The 24,516-nt window shown below is 42.4% G+C and overlaps 1 protein-coding gene across 3 annotated transcripts in view; it reads left to right on the top strand.

Annotated features, from left to right (window-relative positions):
• Nucleotides 1-356: 356 nt before the first annotated feature.
• The window catches only part of dusp16 (dual specificity phosphatase 16), a 28,425-nt gene continuing 4,265 nt past the window's right edge, over nt 357-24,516 (top strand). Inside the window, exons 1-6 of one of the 3 annotated variants that reach the window (XM_058416853.1) lie at nt 357-790; nt 11,715-12,544; nt 19,494-19,629; nt 23,527-23,690; nt 24,000-24,159; nt 24,387-24,510. In XM_058416853.1, coding sequence (XP_058272836.1) covers nt 12,278-12,544; nt 19,494-19,629; nt 23,527-23,690; nt 24,000-24,159; nt 24,387-24,510 — 851 coding nt within the window. In that variant the 5' untranslated portion in view covers nt 357-790; nt 11,715-12,277. Of the gene's footprint in view, nt 791-5,412; nt 5,837-6,985; nt 7,011-11,714; nt 12,545-19,493; nt 19,630-23,526; nt 23,691-23,999; nt 24,160-24,386; nt 24,511-24,516 lie in introns of those variants that run through there. The other 2 variants (XM_058416854.1, XM_058416855.1) reach the window with 2 other exon arrangements.

The following is a 24,516-nucleotide window of genomic DNA, read 5'->3' as shown; positions in this document are numbered from 1 at the left end:
GGTGTAGTAGTTGTATTTGCAGTGGTGGTAGTATTAGTAGCATTAATATTGGTATTAGTAGTAATAGTTGTAGTATTAGTAGCATTAATATTGGTATTAGTAGTAATAGTTGTAGTATTAGTAGCATTAATATTGGTATTAGTAGTAATAGTTGTAGTATTAGTAGCATTAATATTGGTATTAGTAGTAATAGTTGTAGTATTAGTAGCATTAATATTGGTATTAGTAGTAATAGTAGTGTGGAGTGACGTTTCAGTAGTGATAAGTTTGTGAGTGTATAATAATCATTAGCGCCTGGCTATAGAGTGTGTGTGTGTGTGTGTGTGTGTGTGTCATTAAGCCCCGCCCCCTTCCTTCAAATCCGCGGCAGCCAATGGGGCCTGAAAGTGAAGCTCTTGCAGGACAGCGATTTTTAACTACTTTGCCCACGTCTCACTAAAGCAGTCGCTTTATTCAGTCCCTGGCGATATCGAAAGTAGTTATTGTCGTGAAAGCCGGTGTGTGTACTTTGAGGAAGTGGCTGCTCGGTGTGGCTTCTTTAAGGCCGCCTCGCGCAGTGGGACTGGTTTCAGATGACGCCATCGCTTTATTTTTATCACCATGACCTCATCTCTGAGACGGAGTTCAGTGACCAGTGAAACTTTATTCAACTTCTTTTTAACCGGGTTTTTTTTTTCATTCGGTCGTATCTGATACTTTTTTCGGTGTCGGAGAAGATAAGTGAGACAGGAGTTTAGGAGGGAGAGGACGTGCTCTCTGAAATGTGCTCTTTCACTGCTTCTCTTTAACGGTAAGTTGGCGACATTTCGGTAATGACAAAATATCGCCGAGGGCCTGGAACGCGCACGCGCGCAATCTCTCGCACTCTCTCTCTCTCTCTCTCTCTCTCTCCTTCTGCCTCTCTCTCTCTGTCCCCCCGCCACACATACCCTGTCTCTCTCTCTCTGTATGTGTCTGTCTGTCTGTCTCTCTCACTTTCTGTATATATATATATATGTGTGTCTCTCTCTCCTCTCTCTGTCACTTTCTGTATGTATGTCTCTCCCTCTGTATGTATCTGTGTGTCTGTCTCTCTATATGTGTGTATGTGTCTGTCTTTCTCTATATGTGTGTCTGTCTGTCTCTCTGTCACTTTCTGTATGTATGTCTTTTTCTGTCTCTCTCTGAATGTGTGTGTGTGTGTATATGTGTCTGTCTCTCTCTATATGTGTGTGTGTGTGTGTCTGTCTCTCTCTGAATGTGTGTGTGTGTGTATGTGTCTGTCTCTCTCTATATGTGTGTGTGTGTGTCTGTCTCTCTCTGAATGTGTGTGTGTGTGTATATGTGTCTGTCTTTCTCTATATGTGTGTCTGTCTGTCTCTCTGTCACTTTCTGTATGTATGTCTTTCTGTCTCTCTCTGAATGTGTGTGTGTATATGTGTCTGTCTCTCTCTATGTGTGTGTGTGTGTGTGTATATGTGTCTGTCTCTCTCTATATGTGTGTGTGTGTATGTGTCTGTCTCTCTCTATATGTGTGTGTGTGTATGTGTCTGTCTCTCTCTGAATGTGTGTATGTATATATGTGTGTCTCTCTCTATATGTGTGTATGTGTCTTTCTCTCTCTCTTTCTCTCTGTGTCAGTCTCTCTCTGTATGTGAGTATGTGTCTCTCTCTGTCTCTCTCTCTATGTGTATGTGTCTGTGTCTCTCTGTCTCTTTATGTATGTGTGTCTGTGTCTGTCTCTCTCTGTATGTGTGTCTGTGTCTGTCTCTCTCTGTCTCTCTATGTATGTGTGTCTGTGTGTCTCTCTCTGTATGTGCGTCTGTCTCTCTCTGTCTCTCTATGTATGTGTGTCTGTGTGTCTCTCTCTGTATGTGCGTCTTTCTCTCTCTGTCTCTCTATGTATGTGTGTCTGTGTCTGTCTCTCTCTGTGTGTGTCTCTTTCTCTGTATGTGCGTCTTTCTCTCTCTGTCTCTCTATGTATGTGTGTCTGTGTCTGTCTCTCTCTGTGTGTGTCTCTTTCTCTGTATGTGCGTCTTTCTCTCTCTGTCTCTCTATGTATGTGTGTCTGTGTCTGTCTCTCTCTCTGTATGTATGTATGTGTCTGCCTCTCTCTGTATGTGTTTGTGTGTCTGTCTCTCTCTGTTTGTATATGTCTGTCTGTCTCTCTGTGTGTCTGTCTGTCTTTCTCTGTATGTGTTTGTGTCTGTCTCTCTGTATATGTGTGTATCTGTCTGTCCTTCTGTGTGTGTGTGTGTGTGTGTGTGTGTGCGGAGGCCAAAGTTAGCCATGTTCCAGTCTTTAAACCAGGGCAGTGAGTCTGTAGCGCAACATAAACCAGGTTAAAATGTCAGGTTGTATCGACCCCCTGATTATTTAGATATACAGCATCGTTTTATTCGTTACTTTAAAGCACCTCACTTTCTTTCTTACACTTTCCACCTCTGCTTACTACAGTTACTTCTCTTTTCACGCCAACCGTGTCACAGAGTCGATGTGTGAACGATCAAATAGTGTAGAGTTGTTAACCTGATAAAACCTGTGAGTGGTTAATAACAGAGCTATGAACACTTCTTCTTCAAATCCTCTATGGGAGGAAGTGAAGCTTCTGGTCGTTTATGCCAAAGGAAGTGATTTAATTTTCAGTGATGGTTGGGATGTTGTGTCGAAGTCGACGTTGAAGTCATTCACAGAGCTGACGTATGTAAAACTGTACGTTCTTATGAAATATCCACTGGTATATAACTTAACATAAACAAAGAACACACATATGGGTCTCAGTATTGCTTCAATTCACTACTTCCATCTACACAGCGGTTTTATAAAGGAGAAATAAACCTAGCGCATGTGACACCAGGTTTCCGGATCCAATAGAAACCTGAATGCTCTGTTTAAGTTTGCTCCACTCGCAGAAATCGATCCAGAAGAAGCTTAGACTCACTTTAAAACATGTGAAACAAGTCTCTGGGAGTTTCTCAGTAAGGTATCAGATGCCAGGTACGCTGATGACATCACTGTTTTGAACATTTTATGTTGTGAACACAGAACAAGATGAGTGACACAATGACACAGCGCTTATAGACAATATATTGCTGGAATGTTGCTCGACCAAACAGATTAGAGGACCGGAGCGGTGTGTTTTATATATTTTTATATAAATAATCACCGGATAATAAATTGCACTTTTTAGCCTGAGGTCCTGGGTTCGAATCCCGGGTTCGAACAGGCAGGGGCCTTTCTGTGTGGAGTTTGCATGTTCACCTGCGTGGGTTTACTCCAGGTACACTGGTCTCCTCCCACAGCCCAAAAACATGTACATTAGGTTGATTGCCCACAGGAGTGAGTGTGTGTGAGTGTCTGTCTATATGTGTGGCCCTGTGAGGGACTGGTGACCTGTCCAGGGTGTACCCCTGCCTTTTGCCCAGTGTGTGCTGGGATAGGCTCCAGCAGATCCCTGTGACCCTAATTAGAAATAAAGCGGGTATAGAAAATGGATGGATGGATGGATGAATAGGCTGAGGACAATGGTGTACAACTGATTTATAGTTACAACACATGTCTGACAAACTGGTCACCAGTTTAACCAGTTCTCACCTGTTACCATCACAGTTACCAATCAGGCTTACAAGAAACATCATTTCAAGCTGCTGATCACTGACATAAACCTGTTCTCGTCCACATACATGAGCGCATAGATCTTTCTGAGTGGCTTTTTGAGTGTCACTTTAGTTGAAAAGAGAGAGAGAGAGAGAGTAGTATGGCTTCCCTACCAGTTTTACTCTCTTGGCTGTGGCATCATCAGGATTTGAACTCATAATCTCCCATCAGTGCTTTTCTTTTGCATCATTCAGTCAGCTATTACAAGATTTTTTCTAAAAAAAAAGGGTGAGCTGGACCTCTGTCTGTGCTTAGACTCAGTAATAACATGGCTATGCTGTGGTTATCTCACATTAAACTTTGTGCCGTAAGAAGATAAAGCCAGGTGTGAAAGTCAGCAGTACTCTCATGGCTGTGGGTAAAAAGCGCATGACATCATCCCGTAACCCGGCGTCTGAGAAACAGATGTCCAGACGCAGCCTCACGCCCTCCAGCTCACCATCTCAACGTGACATCATCATTCCTGTAGTCATCATCATCTTCATCACTGCCTGAGATAAAACGTTACAGGACAGTCGCAGGTTTGAGGGAGACATGACGTTAACAGGCTAGTTACAGTTGACTCTGAAACACAGCGTGGCTTTAACGTGTCATCGATTTATCAGTAGGTGATAAAAGTACATTCTGTCAGTGCGCTTATTCACTGTTAATAGCACGAGTAGTGACATCAGCTTATTATAAAGTAAGGGTTTTAACGCTAAAGTAAGCTTGGTTCCAGGAAACAAAACTAAAATCCAAGTACTCAGGTTACTAAATCATTTAAAGTGATGATGATTATTATTATTATTATTATTATTATTATTATTATTATTATTATTATTATTATTATTATTATCATCATCTGTTTCTGACAAGGCATGTTGACACAATAATTAGTTATTTCTAATAATTAATAAACATTTGATACTTTGGATCCATTTACAGTTACAATTAAAGGTGTGGAAGGTCCATGTCACTTATCTCTCACTTTATAGCAGCTGTAAACAGTCCTTCCTTCATGTTCTCTAATAAGAAAAATACAAGAAACTAACTCCGTCCTTTTCCGCTGGCAGAAATCTTAAAGAAATAGCACTACCTCTGACTGTGACATCACTGACACTGGAGACTCCTTCCAGAAATGTTAAACAAATGTCACCTAAATTTATAGTCGGAAGGATGCAGAGAAAGGGAGTGTTTGCGTTCACGTATTTTCGTTGTGCTTTGCTCTAAAGGTCTTAGCTCATCCTCTGAAATCTCAGGAACTGAGGTCTTCTAAAACTTCATTAAAATTACTCACATCATCATGAACACTAAACAGAGTAGCGATAACTTAGGGTTAACTGGACTGTCCTTGTATACGAGTGTGTGCTTTAGATCAGTCAGTGTACAGACCATGCCTGAGAGTCAGCGCTAGCCTTGAAGCTTTCACCAGTAAATAAATGAAGGAGATGATGATGATGATTATCATGTAGCAGAGCTCTCTTTTATTTCTACATACACTCAGATACCCAATAAAAGAAAGTGAATTTTTCCCTCTTTGTCTGATTTCACTGAAATTCATTAGTTGAATATTTCTGAGAGTTTTTTGGTTTGATATCAAACACTACAGCGCTTCCCTTTCTTTTATCCAGCTCTCATGTAGACCTGCATGTGTTCTAACAGTGTGATCTGAATAAAAATACAGCCATAGATCATGTCTCTTGGTTTAGCAGTAAATCATTTTCCCCGTAGCGCGAGAGTTAAGCTCACCTCAGGCCAACAGCGGCCACGTTTTACCACCACTTTCCTCTCTTTACAGCGTAAACAGTGCAATTTTACTTTAATGGAGGAAGTGCACCAGTCAAATGGAAGCGAGTCTACCGGTTAGATAATGACAGGAATGTTTTGATCAGGGCTTCCTTTTTACCCACACACACACGCACACACAAACACAAACAGGCGAGTTACGGAAAGGAAGTCGAGTCTCTTAATACTCGGCGTGGGTGTGACAGAGCAGCGAGAGAAAGAGCACATCCCGAATTAAACCCCTCGCAAAAACACACCTTTTATTTCAGCCGGATTGTTTACATGTATATAAGGCTGAGGTTCTGAGAGCCAGGTGTCCAGTGACGTGTCCTGAATTAGCAGTTGTAAAAGTGGAAGTGGGCTTCCAGGGGGCAGGCAGTACAGAGCTGCTGGCTGAAACTCCTTCACCTCACTGTTCCATCTGGGAGCCGGACACGTAAGAAACGTCTTTCTCTTTGTCTCTTATCTTTACAACCGCGATCCTGCGTGGAACTTCAGATCCGTAGCGAGACGACTCGGACGAGAACCGGCCATAAGGATGTGACAGAAGGTCAGAATAGAGACCGAGTGTCAGGTAGCGGAAAATCACCCTGCCGTACAGCTGCGTGATTCGTACAACATGTTGTGTTTGTACGGCCGTGCTTACATCTGTCCTGTTTGTGTCGGGGTCATGTTTCGGATTTAAATTCCCGTCCGTATTTAATAGTAAGTCTGGATTTTCAGGCAAGAGAGATCATAATCATAAAAAGTCATAAAGGTTTTAAAAGAACACTTCGTAGATATGTGTCATGTTGTTGATCAGATTTTTACAATATGGAAGAACATACTTGGAAAACAAAAAAAATTGGAATGCAAATGAATGTCATTTGTTATTTCTGTGCCTGACATTTGGGCCATCTGCCATGGCGGGTATATATAACACCACGCATGACACTCCATGTTCCAAAGTCGAATCTCTCGTCAGTCTTTAGCCTTTATTGGGCGGATTCGTTACTAAAGTCTCACCTGAAATCACTGATAAGCGACGTGTCAGACTCTCTCTGTAGTCTGCCGAGGTCACCACGTGTTAGCGAGGTGTATACCTCGTTGTTCTGATTCTGATTGGTCCTGACGAGTCGATTCATTTTCTTCAGCAGTGATGGTGAGTAGTTATCTCAGTAGGTTTCTGTTCACGGGGAGCTGTACGGTAAGCGAGAAAGGGAAGAGCTGCTTCTAGCTGTATCGCAAGTCTCACAGACGAGCCGCACCGTTCAATATAACTATAAACAAATAAAATCATCCGGTGATAAATCAGTGTGTAAACAGAATAAAACACTTTGTGCAGTGCTAGCACAGGGGGTGTGAACAGACCGCTTCATGTTTTATTCCGTTCATAGTGTTTTAGGAGCATAACACACTAATCCAGCACCACAGAAACACACACCACAGACGGAACGTTTATTATCAGCCGCCCACGGAATATGTTTACGCACGTGTAAAAGCGTCGCCCACGCAACATGCGGAGGATGTCGATAAGGTCTTGACTTTCCCACAAGACGCTCAGGGTTGCCATGTTGTGGCGCTATTCGTAGATCATGGAGTGTGAAGCCTTGTCGTGCTTTACTCTACAGGTATCATTTTTATTACTATTATTTTTACTATTATAGTTACAGAAATTTTGGTGGATTTTTAATGCTGAAAGATATGAATCCTGCCAAATCTGGCAACACCGAATCATTTAAACACCATTTCTAAATTCAATTTTCCGATTGCAGCTTATTTTGTATTACATATTGATACACTGTCGTGTATTTAATGTGGAAAGCTGACGTTTTTTCCAATTTATGCTCATATATTACATATTATAATATTTTAAGATATCTTCCTGTTCTGTCATGCTGTATTCATTTATTTGTTTGTTTATTTATAAATCAACCTTAAAACCCAGATGTGCTAAACACAGGCCGTTGTCCTGAGAGACCAGACGAAGCAACAGGTTTATTAGGTTATACGCAAACACGGCAGTTGACACTGAGCAGAAGCCGTAATGCTACAAAAAAAAAAGAGGGGCAGCTGCTGCAGATCTGTAGAGGATGTTATTACGATCCGGCGCATGTCGAGGCCGTGCCTTTGAAATCTGTTTGTTGTGGTCGGGGATCACGCTGTGAGGAAATTGTAGCATGCCGAACGTGATTTTCCACTGTTACCTACCAAGGAATAGAAGAATTCCCCCTCTTAAAAGCCTGAGGTTGTTGCTGTCGCTTCCTATTTTTCCCCCATATACAAAAATGCAAAAGTTTTAATGTATATTATTCTCTTCAAGACGTGCTTGGATCAGTGTCTCAAATTTACCACCAAAAACCTGTTTCAGTGTTAGAGGATGTTTTAATAATCAAAAAGTCCCATGTTATAGGTGAGCAGAAGTGGAATGTTTCGTTTTCCTCTAAAACGTCTCCTCCTCTATACTCAAACATGCCTGAACCAATCAATGGAGGTGACCAGGGAAATGCTGGCAAAGTCTGTGCACCCCTGACCATCATACCTCAAACCATTACTACAAAGTTAGAAACACAAAATGATCTAGAATGTCTCTGTATGCTGTAAAATTATAGTTTTCCCTTCACTGGAACTGAGACTCGAACCCTGTTCCAGCATGACAATGCCCCTGTGTACAAAGCCCATGAGCTCCATGAAGACATGGTGTTAAGCCCTGACTCTAGGATGAACTGGAACACCGACTGAACCCCAGACCTCCTCACTCCTACAACATCAGTGTCTGATCTCACTAATGCTCTTGTAGCTGAATGATCACTAATCCCCACGGCCACAACAGCTAGTGGAAAGCCTTCACAGAAAAGTTACTACTTATTGTGTATCTCCTTGGCCTTAGTACATTGATGTATAAAGTTCTGTTTCATGGTGATGTTTGTCTCACCAAAGACGCCGTCTCCGCCGCCCTTGATAAGTGGAAACGTGTCACTTTTCAGTCGAGCAGCGCCAGTCTTTCTCATTCATTTCTGCCTTTGTCAACAAGTAAAGGAAGGTCAGTGCTTCCAAATTAGGAGGGCAACTTCCTCCTTGCGAGCAAGCAAAGTCTCTGCCAAGACACCCAGTGGAAAGGCACAAAGTTCAGAAGAACAAGGGCGTGCAGTCTACTTCCCTGTTTGTCACTGGCTTTATAGCGGAATTGTATAATAATTTCGGAATAAAACTCTTTACACACTGAGGCTGTAAAATGGTCTGTTGTGATATGTTACCACAACAAAGTGGATTATTTTCCTATAACAGCATGTAAAAATGTTTTATTACCCTTTTATATATACATGTATATATTGTGTTGGTCCCCGTTAGCTGCTAAAACAGCCCTGACCCGTCATGCACTGTGTATTCTGGCACCTTGCTATCAGAACCAGCATTAACTTCTTCAGAAATTTGAGCAACAGTAGCTCGTCTGTTGGATCGGATCAGCGTTCGCTCCCCACGTGCATCAATGAGCCTTGGTCGCCCATGACCCTGTCACCGGTTCACCACTGTTCCTTCCTTGGACCACTTTTGTTACATACTGACCACTGCAGACCGGGAACACCCCACAAGAGCTGCAGTTTTGGAGATGCTCTGATCCAGTCGTCTAGCCATCACAATTTGGTCCTTGTCAAACTCGCTCAAATCCTTACGCTTGTCCATTTTTCCTGCTTCTAACACATCAACTTTGAGGACAAAATGTTCACTTGCTGCCTAATATATCCCACCCACTAACAGGTGCCATGATGAGGAGATCATCAGTCTTATTCACTATATATTTCTTGATTCTATCTCAGTTTGGTACGTAATGGATAATCTAGCTTTTCAAATTTCTGCTCATGGACTATCTCAGGACTGGATCTGGAGGTTGAAGATGTTTTGTTGTAAAATGTTAACATAATAATTCTAGCTCATTTGCAGGCCTGAAACCTGCTTGTTTGGATTGTTGGGGTTAAAAATACTTGATTTCTATTGCTGCTTTTTTCAAAATTTGTGTTATTTGGGCTTTTTTGGTGGAAAACTACTTTAAACTATAATCACAGGATTCTGAGAGAGATGTGTGATGACGTCACGTGACGCCCCTCGACCCAAATCTGTGGCAAGACCTGCGGTAAATTTTGAAAATTCGCAAGCTCTTCCCAATTCTGAAATATCTGCAATCACAAAATCTTGAAATCCTGAAGGGACTGACTCACAAGAGGGAATCACGGCATTTTCTTTTACATCATTTGATCTACTGTGTATTGAGTAACGTGCTGTGCTAGTTTCTTTACTATTCGTGCCCTAAGTAGCCATTTTAATGTCACGTCATTGCCGGAGTCGGTGAGGAGATTTTCCAGAGAATCTTTTTGTTTTGTTTTGTTTTGTTTTGTTCTCGTCAGTCTCCAGCTACGTATGTGTGACCATGTGGGACTTCCTCATTTGACATCTACACTGATTTCAGTATAAGAATTAAGCCTTCATTTTAATCTACATGAGTTCACTTTCACTCACACATGGCTATTACTCAGAGCTTATTTATAACTTTTTATCGAGCTAGCCGTCAGTGATATGTACAGTATATATAGCGTGCAGGTCCTCTCTGTGACAGAACGTTTATCTTCTTCTTGCAGTAAAAGTACCAGAAAGTGAGTTTTCATCCACGTTCATGTACACACTGAGATAAAACCGGAGTGAGAGAAGAGGTGTTCTGGAAAACAACAGGAAACCGGAGCATCTTAAGAGTCACCAGATCATGGGAGCGTGAGTGTTCATGGGAAAAACCTGCCTTAGCGACTCGTTATTTTCGTCTCGGGGTGCTAAGGTTTGACCCAGATGAAACACAAAACCTTTTTTATTGGAAATGCTGCTGTATTTTTAGCACATCACAGCGTCCCTGTAGGGATCCAGTGACTGGATTTCACTTAACCCTTCCTTCCACTGGATACCAATAACAAATACAAGATTATATTCCTTCGCTTCAGACCTTTGACCTGGTGACAGGGTGAAAGTAGAGAGGTAATGTGACATTACCTTAATATTACAGATTATTTTGCAGTAATAATGAGGATTAAACTCAATTAATGGAGAGAACAGGTGACTTCATACAAACACACACTAATAAAGAAGAGCCATTTATCAGCTTTTAAGATGTAAGGGACTGTGAATAGTAACGTGTTAGATCACGGAACAGTTGCAGGTAGTCCGTTAGTGAGAAAAGTCCAATAGAAAGTGCTTTGATTGTGTTTATTGACTCATGCCATCGTCAGTGTGGAATCGTATCAAGAAATTCATCAGGATCAGCTCAAATATTTGCGATTAGGCAACATGTTTATGTAAGAATACAACACACACACACACACACACACACACATAAGTCTTTCCAGTTTTTTCTATAGCCAGTTCCTGCAGGATTTCAGTTTTTTTTGTGATTGTTGGCCAAAAATTCTTGATTTTGATGAGATTTTTGCTTTTTTTGTGTGTAAAACTACTTGAATTGGTGAAACTACAAGCACATGATCCTTCCTTTAAACTCCTAACAGTGAAGACTCATATGTAGTGACTCTCTATTAGATCTGTGCTCATGTTCCACACACGTGAATGTGGGAGAGATTCGTCTGAACGCGTGTGGTGATGACGTCACACGACTCGACTCGACTCCAATCTGCGGTCTCCTCGGAATTTCTCAGTAAATAAGTTTGCTTGATTTTGTGATAATTGTGTAAATCGCTCAATCCCAGAGGCACTGTATGATATACACACTGTAATTTCGAGACAGTGAAGTATAGAAACATGAGAAACTTGACTGACTGATGATTAGCGTTTGCTGAATTTTTGGTCTCCACCATTCCGAGCCCAGGAGGCTCCCAGACTAAACAAGTAGATGAGATTTCATTCAAGTGTTTGGAAACGCACCAAGCCAGTGCTCCTCTGGTCTGATCGTTTGTCTTGGCGCATGCTATCGAACGGGCTTAGCGCACAATTTGTTTTATTGTCCTTGTGTGTGGGCCTTGTTGGAAGGGGGAACTCATTGCTGGGGGAATTTTTTGCACGTCGGCACCAAGGAGAAGAGCATTTTATTTTTTAAAAACCAAGGGAGTTTCCACAATACCCAGACTGACTCGATGGCACCTACATCATTACAAGGAAGTTGGCATTTCCAAATCATACATTTCACATTTTTTTTTACCCACCCTTAAAAACTTTCACGCAACATGTAGTCAGCCTTTCTCAACTGTTTAGGCTCTTTATTAACACCAGCTTTCCATGACACAGTCCATCCCGGGTGTCTTGTCGAGAAATTAACATGCGCTGTGTTGCTTTTCTCTCTGCAGCCTAATAACCACTTGGGCATGAAGACGAGAAGCGAGGAGGAGATGATGTAATGGCACTGTGACCCAGGAGAAAAGCCCTCTTTTGTGTCGTCCGTGCAATGGTGTGAAAAAAAAGCACACCCTCCTCTTTCCCTTCCCCGGCAAACCCCCAAAAACACAGCCGAGTCTGCTGGAAGCGGGCCGAAGTGATCTTACTGCTTGGCAAACACGTACCCCATTACCACATCCATACTCTCTCAGACATGCACGCATACGCATAGTGCACAGAGAGGACAGTTTTGTTTTTTTTTATTCCCCTGTTAGTACATTAAGGAAAACCTTCTCCCCTTTCCTCACTCACTCCCTCCCTTTTTTTTTCACTCCTCTTTTTCTTTCTATTCCTTGCTTTCGCTTTTCTTTTTTTTTTTTTTTTACTCGCACTCTTTTTTCCCTTCAAACTCACCAGCCAAACACTAAAAGGGTGACATCATCGGCTGCCACCACAATGGGGTCGTTCTTCTGCTGAAGGCCCTCGTGGGCCACGTCATCGCACCACAGGAAGAGAGGAGGTAACAGTCAGACAGATGGATCGAGAGGTCATGGATATGGTAGAGCATGCTGGGACAGGAGCTCCGGCCTCGGTGAGACTCATCGGCCCAGAAGGCCTCGTGGCCCTGCTGGAGGGTGGACTGGACCGAGTGCTTCTGATCGACAGCAGGCCCTTCGTGGATTATAACACCTCCCACATCCTAGAGGCGGTCAACGTGAACTGCTCCAAGCTGATGAAGAGGAGGCTGCAGCAGGACAAGGTGCAGATCGCAGAGCTTCTGCAGCATTCGGCAAAGAAGAAGGTGAGTACGAGGTGATGGAATCCTGGCGTAAAGATCTGAAAAATAACACACATGACTGGTTTCTCATTCGGTCTCAGAAGTCATTCGGGGTTGATGAATGGATCTGCTGCAGGCTTTGAGTAGAGAGGAACAAGACATAAGTTTATTTGGATAAAGATGCTTATGTAGCTGCACACATGCTAATTTTAGAGCATTTAGTTTACAATCGCTGCAGTCGTCCATAATCGTACTTCCACACTGAAGAAGAAGCTCATTGAACATCAGTTGCCTTAAACAGTAACACAGTTCGTTTTCATACATCCAGCATGATTTGAGTGTGTGTTTTCAACCCTGAATAAAATTAATCCCTGAGCTGAGAATCAAAATCATGATGCTGATGATCATAACAGACGCATGACCACTGCACTATTCTACCATATAGAGTTTAACTCAGAGACGTAACACTATAGTTATACTGTGCTTCCCATCAGTGCCAACATCCTGCTGAGATTTCACAGTGTACCTGGTTTATGTTAAAACTATACAAATAGATCACGCTCACTCTACAGCCTTCAGATCATGTTTTGTTAAGGTTAGGTAACAATTTTATGTAAACTATACCTAATATTCTTTAATAAAATCTGACTGACCACATATTCATATTTTTTCCCCGAGCAGTCAGCTTACTTTAACTTAAGAGCTGTTTGAACACCTAGTTAGAAACTAGCTAACTATTTCACAGGTTTTATACATGTACTCTGAAACATTCACAATAAGGACAATGAATCTGATCTCTATCATTTTTAGATAAGAACGGTCATGGTTTTTTTTCAAATTGTGTTGGCTAGACGACTGGATCAGAGCATCTCCAAAACTGCAGCTCTTGTGGGGTGTTCCCGGTCTGCAGTGGTCAGTATCCATCAAAAGTGGTCCAAGGAAGGGACAGCGGTGAACCGGCGACAGGGTCATGGGTGGCTGAGGCTCATTGATGCACATGGGGAGTGAAGGCTGGCCCGTGTGATCCGATCCAACAGACAAATTTCTGAAGAAGTTAATGCTGGTTCTGATAGAAAGGTGTCAGAATACACAGTGCATAACGGGTCAGGGCTGTTTTAATGGCAAAAGGGGGACCAACACAATATTAGGCGGGTGGTCATAATGTTATGCCTGAATGGTGTACAGTGAGTGTAATAAGCTGACGTAATGAAGAGCACAGCTAAGTGAAGGTAGCTATAATCCATCTGTGATTGTGACAGCAACATCTCAGGAATGATTCGTGTCTTTCCCATAAAAGAAGAATCCACCTCCTTCATCCTAGTCTCTATATTAAGGGCTTTATTAGCACATCATTATCTGAATCTGTATCAGTGGCACTAGCGGGATTTGAAGCAGCTTCAGTGATAGAGTCATTTTTCACACCAAGAAATTTCCAGAACTGCTCCTCCGGCTCAGCTACATCACTCGCCCCTCCGTCAGCACTGTGGAACTTTCAGGCAAACTATCTGTCCAGCGTGACCGAGCAAGCTGACCTTCTCACTTTCTCACTTCAAACCAGGCAGCGGTTAGCCTACGGCATGCTAACATTTTGAGCTTGTTTACTTCACCTTTTCAGATTTGTTCCGTTCCACAAAGTAAAAGGTCACAGACACGCTGTCAGAATCCGCTCCGAAGGTTGTTCCATGGGTTAGGGCGAGACCACAGATGCACAGAATCAGAAATAAACAGCTTTCCTGATCTTATCTCTGTACTAAGAATCATGACAAATCATCGGCATAGTCATCTAATCAATCATATTAAATGTTATCTTGATCGTGAATACTTTCAGTGCTCTACTTACTGAACTCGATGCTGTTGATAATGATCTTATTTACTGAACTGCAATTCAATAAGAAATTTTTCAGTTCCTTAAAACACAGAACAAACAGATGTTCACAGGCTTGACCAATTTCTTTTTCTTCTAATATTAGTTATAATAATAATAATAATAATAGGAAGAGGAAGAACATGAGTTTTTAGAGCTGCAGTCTGAATAACCTGAAGGCTATAAGGGCACCTACCTCCATCACACAGCCTCGCTTTAAACACCATCATAACATCGCAATTCGAGTATTCACGCTACGTTCTAAAAATAAATGTGTTTTTTGTAATGTATAAACGTGTCACTATTGTGACACAAATATCCGGCTTCCCAGGAAAAGAAACTTAATTTATAGCCACCAGGATATGAGCGCAGATCACTGACATGTTTTATCACTGGGGTCATGCGTCTAAATCTAGCGTGATATTTTTAGCCATTGGCTCATTGTCCGAAGCGAGCGCTTCTAGAAACCTGAGTGATGGGGGGCGGGGGAATAGTGGCTAGAATTTGTTTACAGAAATGTCAACGCCGTGCTGTTCATAAACACTACTGTTCACCTACTACTGAATCTCGAACACCTGAAAATATTTAGGTCATGGTTACAGGAGGTTAGTGCTTTTACAGCGCACATTTCCTCTCCGAGGAGTAGCTAGTCATCGTGTCAGTGAGCTATGAATGTAACGAGCTTAGCTAGCTCGTTAGCTTCCATGTCTAATTTATATTGCTGTAGCAAACCTGTGTAGCGTGTGGACAAATTAGCTAGAGGTATTTAGCTCGGTAAATCTGTACAGCTGTGTTAATAAAAACGTTTATGGCATCAACTTGAGCAGAACCACAGCGTTCAGCGTAACAGAGTTGTTTGAGGTTTCACACTGCTCATACTTTACCCGGGATTAACAATTAATCCTGACAATTATTCACACTCTACATTCAAAATCCTGCCGTATCCTTCTTCGTATTCGCACATCAACAACCCTGACTGGATAAATACTTTCACATCAGTGAGGAAAAAAGGACAGGTCTGTTGTTGTGTAGCCGAGACAGTGTGTGATGATGAAACAGTAATCAAACCCATCCTAGATCACAGCGTGTACTGAAGCCCTGCTTCACCTGTGCATTACTTTTAGCCGTAAATGGTGAAGTGGATGTATGAGTGTGAAAATGCTAATCCATGATTATGCACGTCTTACCACAGGGAAGCAAACTGTTCCTCCACTGAGGCCATGTCACTGTTTATACATTTCCATAAACCCCTCACAGTCGCACTCAGAGGCGTTTGATAAACAGCTTTCACCTCCCTGCCTCCAAAACCCGGTGTTCATGAAGAGTCCATATCGAGTCGAATAATCCATCCCCGCTCACGAGGGCCCTTGGGAGGCCTTAGCAACAGGTTGCCAAGTGACCTCATCCCAGTGCTATCTGTCTCAGTCCAGCCTTGAGCCTCCCTGTCTCTCTTCACACACACACACACACACACTCAAAACTCAAAAAAAAAAAAAAATCAGAGCTTCTTTGTTTCTTCACTCTAACTATAAGCATGTTTTCTTTTATTCGGTGTGGGTTTTTTGTACGCACTTGAAAGCAGTCCAGCGCAGAAGGGGATGCAGTGGACGGAGTTGTGTAATGTCAGAACTCGAAATGTTGCTTAATCGAGGATGACATCAGACCCCAGAGCCACGCTGTCCTGTGGAATGCATGAGAATCCTGAGATAACGGAGAGAGGGAGAGAAAGGTGGAGGGAGATAGAGAGAAAGAGTAAGCGAGGGAAAGGAAGAGGGAGAGAGTGAGAGAAAGAGGGAGAGAGAAAGAGAGAGGTGTGAGAGAGAAAGAGAGAGAGAGAGTGGGGAGACAGAGAGTGAGGGAGAGAGACAGAGAGAGAGTGAGGGAGAGAGACAGAGACAGTGAGGGAGAGAGACCGAGAGAGTGAGGGAGAGAGACAGTGAGGGAGAGAGACCGAGAGAGTGAGGGAGAGAGACAGAGAGAGAGTGAGGGAGAGAGACAGAGACAGTGAGGGAGAGAGACAGAGACAGTGAGGGAGAGAGACCGAGAGAGAGTGAGGGAGAGAGACAGTGAGGGAGAGAGACAGTGAGGGAGAGAGACAGAGAGAGTGAGGGAGAGAGACAGTGAGGGAGAGAGACCGAGAGAGTGGGGGAGAAAGAGAGAGGGAGGGATAGAGACAGAAAGAGGGAGAAAGAGAAAGAGAGGGACAAAAAGAGAAAAGAGGGGGAGGGAGTGAGTGAGGGAGAGAGAGGAGTGGGGGGGTCCGGAGAACTGTGAGAGGAACATCTGCTGTTCTGTTAGCATCAGTTGCTCTCTCAGACAGGCTCTATTCTAAATACCTTATATATTATATAATAGTTCACCAGAGAGATATTATTACAGATCACAGCTCCTTTACTTCTAACACACTGCATTTTCTTCCTTTCAAGCACCTTCATTTTTCTCCATTTCAGCATCGAGACACTTCAACAGCATCAGACGCAGCATTAATGACATCTAAGTTCTCCTGGCTAGTGGTCATTTCAGTGAAGTGACGAAGCAGGGAGAAAGAGCTCACGTACACTCTCTGACCTCACTAACCTTATACACAGTCAACGTCATGTTTAGACAACAGCGATTACATCATCGAAGGTTTTTTTTCCCTCCCTCCGAGACTCCCTCTTGTTTCTCCGGAAACGGTGTTGATATAACACAGCTGCGATACCGTTCCTGCACAGACGTGGATTATTTTCTGATAACAGCACACGCTGAAGTGTTTCATTCCTCGTATACAACAAATAATCCCTGGATTAAAGTTTTAATGAAGGATATGTTTTTTTAATATATACACAGTTCGGTTCATGTTGTGGAAAGTCCACAAGACGAGTTCCTGTTTTCACTCGAATTATAACAGCTGTAAACATCAGTCCCTCACCAGGATGCCTGTTTTTTCCCTCTTTCTCTTGAAAAGATGCGATTTGAACAGAAAGCTTAGATCATCAGCGTATCATCTATTATGCATTACACAACAACGTATATGGATTAGTGGTTAACATGTTTGCCTCACGCCTTCGGGGTTAGTGCTTTGATTCCCATCTACAACGTGTGTGTGGAGTTTGCATGTTCTCCCTGTGCTTCAGGGGTTTCCTCTGGGTTCTCCAGTCCAGAGACATGCCTCATAATCTTTAAATTGTCCGTGGAGGGTTGGAACCCTGTCCAGTGTGTCCCCTGCCTTGTACCCCGAGTCCCCTGAGATAGACTCCAGGTCCACTGCAACTCTGTGTATTATAAACGCTACAGAAAATGGATAAATGGACAATGAGCCACACAAGCTCCGAATGATAACATCATAATAATCACATTAATATAAACCTGTCCTTTTCATTTTGACCGTCGCTTTTACACACAAGCTTTTATAGTCCCTGTTTTTTTCCATCCTGTTCCTGAACGTTCTCTGTCCAGCACAAACTTATTTCCAGCCATAGATCTCAGCTTTAGGTATCCAGGACAGCTAGCTAAAGAGACCCAACACCACATGAGAAGCCAGCATAATTTTCCATGTCTGTATCTGGACGTGGAACTGCGTGACAGTGGATGACATGCCCCGTCTGCGTGTGGTGCCAAAGAAACCCAATAACGAGCCCTCGGAGCACGCTCGGATAGCCGACACCGATTTCAGCATCTCCTGGCCCGAATACAGCGCTTCAGCTGCTTGACTGCAGGTCTGGGATCAGGGGGGGGTTGAACCGTGTGGGATTGATGTACTGTACACGTATCAGTCCGAGAGTTCAGGTTTGTTTAACTGACTGGAGATCAGCGTGAGGCTCAGAGGGGGAAAATATACCGAGCTGGAGCGGCTCGAGTGGCTTCATCAAACCTCGAAATAGGTCAGCTTGTGCTGCTGAGATCTGATCTGGGATTAAACATGCGCGTAGCCTTGCAGAGGCCTTGCTCGTTGCTAAATATATGCATACGGAGGGCGTAGATTGTTTGTGCAAATTTATTTGCCTCTCTGAGTTGGAGTGTCTGGAGTGCATAATGAGTATTCCATGAATATTCAAAAAAGCCTTTCATGTCACATGTTTGTGGGTTCAGTTGATGGATCATTAATTAAGCCTAGAGACACGTGTGTGTGTGTGTGTGTGTGTATGAGAGCAATTTAAGTAGGAAAGTAGGTGGTGTTATTTTTTGCTTTTGTTGGAGTTGAATAGAGCAGTGACTAAGCTCACTATCTATGTTTTAAAAATAATTATAATAAAAATTAAGAATGGGAATTAATGAATCATTTATAAAACTGAGAGACAACACGTCTGATGGCGTCACTGGACACTGTTACATAATAGTGGGTGGGTCAAGCAAAGAACAAAGTTCTCCATTAGAGCAATCGCTTGCCAGTAAGAGCTAGCAGGCGGTCGCTGTGAGATGCTTCAACTGAGCAAAATAAACGTCAACACATCAAGTTTTTATACTCAGTTGTTAAATATTACGCTAATAAAGACTTCGGTCAGTAATCAGAGTTTGTGTTGTAGCTTTAGTGAAGCTGCGAAAGTAGTGAATGCACTGGCACCTTTTTATATCAGGTAGATGTACGGAAGTACTAATTGAATCTAATTAACTGGACATCACTGTCAATCAGAGCGAGTCTGAACAATCATGGGTCAGCTCAGGTATGTGGAAGAGGGCAGAGCGCTCTCTCCCTGAGTGTGCTGTTATTTTCACTGCTCTGTGAGGTGTCATGAGCAGCAGTGTGAAAAGATGCAGACTGGTTTCAGGGGTCTCGGAGGAAGCAGGATTCACCCTCGCCCATCTGTATCCAGCGTGTGTTAGGAGAGAGGTGGGTAATGGGTGGAGAGTCGCAATATTAGGCCACCTTACAGGTCAACTTACAGGTTTTTGAAGGATATGCAAGTGAAAGCACTTTGTTTTTGTCCAGACTCAGACATGTTGTGTTATAATACAATCACCACACAACACATGATGTGTAATAAATCTCAAGAACAAACTACAAACTACTACTGTTACTAATAAATTCCCATTACACACAACTCAAGCATGTTTGAAAGTGCTAAGTACGAATTTAGCTAATTTTGACTCTCCTCTGTTTGTGTGTGTGTGTGTGTGTGTACACTACAGTTGGAGCTGCAGAATCAAGAAGTGGTGGTCTACGACCAGAGCTCGTCTGACCCCTCCTCCCTGTCATCAGAGGCCTTCCTCAGCGTCCTTTTGGCCAAACTGGAGAGAAGTTTTCCGTCTGTCCACCTGCTCTCAGGTTAGATGTGACCCATACACACACACACACACACACACACACACACAATAAAACACACTGCACTCAGACAGCAGAGAGTCAACCCAGGTGAAGTCATAACCAGCCCATGCTTCAACATGTAGGGTGTATCCAAAACACTTTCAGAGACAAGAGTCGTAGTAATTCAATCATTCAGGACATTTAGACAGTGTACACACCTAGAGGACTGAAAGAGTACACACACACAGCACAGGGACATAAAGGAATATATCACATGGATTTAAACCGTTTGATTCTTTGACCTCAGCAGTTTTGTCAGCCATAACAGTTTTTGGCAGTGGGCAGTGGTAGCTCAAGTGGTTATGGCTCTGGGTTGTTGATCAGAGGATCAGGGTTCAAGCCCCAGCACCACCAAGCTCCACTGTAGGGCAATTAAGCAAGGCCCTTAACCCTCTCTGCTCCAGGGGTGCTGTATCATAGCTGCCCCTGTGCTCTGACCCCAACTTCCTCAGCTGGGATATGTGAAGAAAAGAATTCCACTGTGCTGTAATGTGTGTGTGGTGATAATAAAGGCTTCATGCCCTCAGTTCTACTTCTTCTTTTTCTATCAGTCAAACAATTATACTTGCTATAGCTACGTTTACAGCTGTGAAGCATAGTTCCTCTTATCGCTCACATCACAGCAGCTATGCTATAAACAGTCTTTTTCTCATCACCCTCATGTTTCACTCCCTCTCTGTAAGGTAAGGAAATGAAAAAAAGTATTCATGAGAAACTGGAAAGCCCCAGTTAGAAGGGAATTAAACATTTAGAAAGTGATATATATATATATATATATATATATATATATATATATATACCTCTGGCTGTTGCAGAGCACCGGAGACTCCTACATATATATATATATATATATAAACTAGAATTCTGAGCTATTATCTGTTCCTGTTTAACACCGTAAGGACCTTTTTTTGGTGAAAGTCTGTATAGTGAGGACCTGATCTACAAAAAAAAAAGTCTCAGTGCAGTGCAATCTATCTGTCTATCTCCATCTATCTATCTATCTATCTATCTATCTATCTATCTATCTATCTATCTATCTATCTATCTATCTATCTATCTATCTATCTATCTATCTGTCTATCTATCTAACTATCTAACTATCTGTCTGTCTATCTATCTATGTCTGTCTGTCTGTCTGTCTGTCTGTCTGTCTATCTATCTATGTCTGTCTGTCTGTCTGTCTGTCTGTCTGTCTGTCTGTCTATCTATCTGTCTGTCTGTCTGTCTGTCTGTCTATCTATCTATCTATCTATCTATCTATCTATCTATCTGTCCATATTCAGAGTAGTGAGGGAGTGTGACTGCTTAACCGATTTACTACAGTGTACAATTTAATTGTATTTTAAAGATATTTTTAGTGATTTCTAAATTGTTTAAGTAAAAAAGTTGATTGGTTGATGTCATCAGTAAGCTCAGCTACTTCCTCCCAAGCTTTATTTTTCTTTATAATATCTCTGTACTGTACATATTTTTTTCCCTATTATAACAAGACCAGTAGCAAATGGGAAATAATTGCATGTAGGAACTAAAGTTGTGACCTGGAAGAACCGGAAAAATTTCTGTACCACACAAGCCATGTGACTTGGTCTGAGAAATCACTGCTCATTTCAACCTCTGGTCATACTTGTTTTGAATAAGGTTGAGAAAATCGCAGCTCTCATACTGGTTTGTTGCTGAAATCACAGCTCCGTATCACATAGGTCAACTATTACTTTGTCTTTTGAGTAACCTGGACACGGACCTGAGGACTGGACTTGCATTTATCATCATTTTCTAGCATATGTAAGCTTATAAACTGTGAAGTAAAGTTATACACTCACCTGATTATAAAGCCAAAACAACTTAAAGTGCAGTTAGGTGCTAAATCAAACTATACATGTTTTGCCTGCTGGAATTATGGGAATTATGGGTCCTGTGGCTACTGAGACTACACCATAAGAAGGCTGTAACTGGAAAAGAAAACAGATCATATGCTCTCTAGCATTCTGGACATTTCATTAACCAAGAACTAGACATTATTCACCTCAAAAGGTGAGCGAAAAGTCCCTGAAAAACACCGCTCATCTCTGTCCACTCTCCACGACTGACCAGTCTGACATGTTCTTTTAATTCTTCATCTAATTCAACCGTCCAGGTTACAGAACTATCTTGTGTAATATGTAGTATGTTATCAGGAAGACGAGGTTAAATATTGACCATCGCTACACAGAAAAACCAGCCCTGGCACGTCACATCCTCGTAAAAACGTTGCGTAACGATTCTTTCATCGGTTTTATCCCGAATTGAGTGGAAATATAACTAGTAATAGACATTATAAAAGGCGAAAAGTGTCAGTCTGGCCAGCTTTAGCAAAGTGCCAGAGACTTTTTCCACACATGGCATCAGATTAAGCCTCAATAAACAGAGTGTAGCCTGAGGTAACCCCATGGTTACTAAGTAACAAGGGCTTTTATTTTGTTTTTTTGTTTTGGTTTTTCTTGGTGAAGTCAGACAGTGCTTTAACATTGTTAACTCGTAGACATACGCACACACTTTTTCTTGTTTCCTCTCTCTCTCTCTCTCTCTCTCTCTCTCTCAGACACGCTACGAAGTCGTATTGACTCCGATGATTTCAAAAGTTGACACATGCAAGAGTTAATAGTGGTGCAGCTTCGGTTCCAGGATTACATCATCATTACATAACCTCTGTGTGTGTGTGTGTGTGTGTGAAAAGGAGAAACTTTTCAAAAAGGAGGTTGAAAGAGCACGGCTGTGAAAATTCTTATTTCCACTATGAAGGAAGCGAATCTGGTTTTTGAGGATGTTTAAATAATCCCTGTGTGTTACTCATGCTGTAACATGCTGTAAAAGCCCCTGTGGAGGAACAAACACACAGACACACACACACACACACACAGAGACACAAAACAACCGCTCCCTCTTTAAAATGGCCAGTGAGTGTAGCTGCACTGTCTGAGTAGCTACTAAAGTAACATTAAAAGTAATCAGATCTGTCATAACACTGCCTCCAGCTCTGACGTAATGGTGGTGCGGTAGGTTAAAGGTACGAGGTCACTCCGTCTGTGTGTGTGTGTGTGTGTACATAACGACTGACGCAATCGCAGTTTTACACAACACAGATCAAAAACATCACAGCGCTGACAAAAGATTAGAACACTGGAGCTGAGCTCAGAGTGCTGGACTTCAAAACCTCACCTCAGGATTATCTCCACTCTGATAGGGTTGAGCAGTGTGTGTGTGTGAGAGTGTGAGTGTGAGTGTGTTCTACCTCATCCATTTTCTTTATATAAACATTGGAAAAGGTTTTAACTGTAACCTATGTGTACGATTATTTGTACAATATGTCCTATGTTACGTTTCTCCTATACACTATATACAGTGGACCCCTGACCATCACACCCATATATGGTTCCTTCTCAAACTGTTGGAATCACACACTCGTATGACCAAAGCCCCTGAGCTCCATGAAGACATGGTGTGTTAAGGTGTTAAGGAGTGGAAGAACTGGAGTGTCCTGCACAGAGCCCTGACTCTGACTCAACCCCACTGAACACCTTTAGCATGAAGTGGAACACCGACTGAACCCCAGACCTCCTCACTCTTACAACATCAGTGTCTGATCTCACTCTTATAGCTGAATGATCACTAATCCCCACAGCCACACTCCAGCATCTAGTGGAAAACCTTCACAGAAGAAAGGAGCGAGATGTTTAGGAAGCACATGGGTGCACAGACTCAAAGTTATGATTATAAATGTAAAGCAAAGGGATATGATACAGTATGTTGGTGTGAAATTGTGCTGCTGCAACGTGATTGGCTGAAAAAAGTTGTTTTTTTTTTTTTTTTTTGTAATTGCAGGTGGATTTGTGGAGTTCTCAAACCTCTTCCCGGGTCTGTGTGAGGGAAAGTGTATGGTGGTGCCCTCCTGTATCTCACAGCCGTGTCTTCCGCTCAACAGCAGCGGCCCTACACGCATCCTGCCTCATCTCTACCTGGGCTGTCAGAGAGACGTCCTCAACAGGGTGAGCTACAGCGGAAAGCCTAAATATATTTCAGCTCAATGTGGGTGCCACTGTGAGCATCAAGCAAGTGTATTTTAAAGGAAACAGCATGATTGTTTAGTTACAGATTTGGTAAATATATTGTTGATACATGTTTGATTCTGTAGATCTTATATAGATTTTATTTAAGAGTGTAGATTCTTAGACATCCTTGGCACTTCTAATCAAACTCATTTCTGTCATTTTAGATTTAAAGTGATTGTCCAGTAATCAGTGTGAGATGTGAATCTGTGCTCTGAACAAAGCCTCACTGTCTTCTCCCCGTCACAGGATCTGATGCAGCAGAACGACATAGCGTATGTCCTCAATGCCAGTAACACCTGTCCCAAACCCGACTTCATTCCCGAGTCGCACTTCCTGCGTGTTCCTGTAAACGACAGCTTTTGCGAGAAGATCCTGCCGTGGCTGGACAAATCTGTGGAGTTCATAGGTCAGCTGGCAGGAAGTTTTTAAAACCGATTTGCCTTTGAGGTTTGCCTCTGAGTCATGTCTAACCACCAGCTTTGGATATTGGGAAACTGATACCATTCTCAAATTTCAGGGGATTTCTGAGTCACTGTATTACCTTCACTTTGCTTTCATTTTGATATGTAAAGCCAGATGAACAGCTTTTCTCTACGCTAGCAGGTGTTGGCTCACTTTCTCTTTCTTTTCTAGAAAAAGCGAAAGCTTGTAATTCCAGAGTTTTAGTCCACTGCCTGGCTGGAATTTCCCGATCGGCCACCATCGCCATTGCCTACATCATGAAGAGGATGGACATGTCCTTAGATGAGGCATACAGGTATGA

The sequence above is a fragment of the Hemibagrus wyckioides genome, linkage group LG19, assembly GCF_019097595.1.
Source record: "Hemibagrus wyckioides isolate EC202008001 linkage group LG19, SWU_Hwy_1.0, whole genome shotgun sequence".
Lineage (NCBI taxonomy): Eukaryota > Metazoa > Chordata > Actinopteri > Siluriformes > Bagridae > Hemibagrus > Hemibagrus wyckioides.
This window is presented reverse-complemented; position numbering and strand designations above follow the sequence as displayed.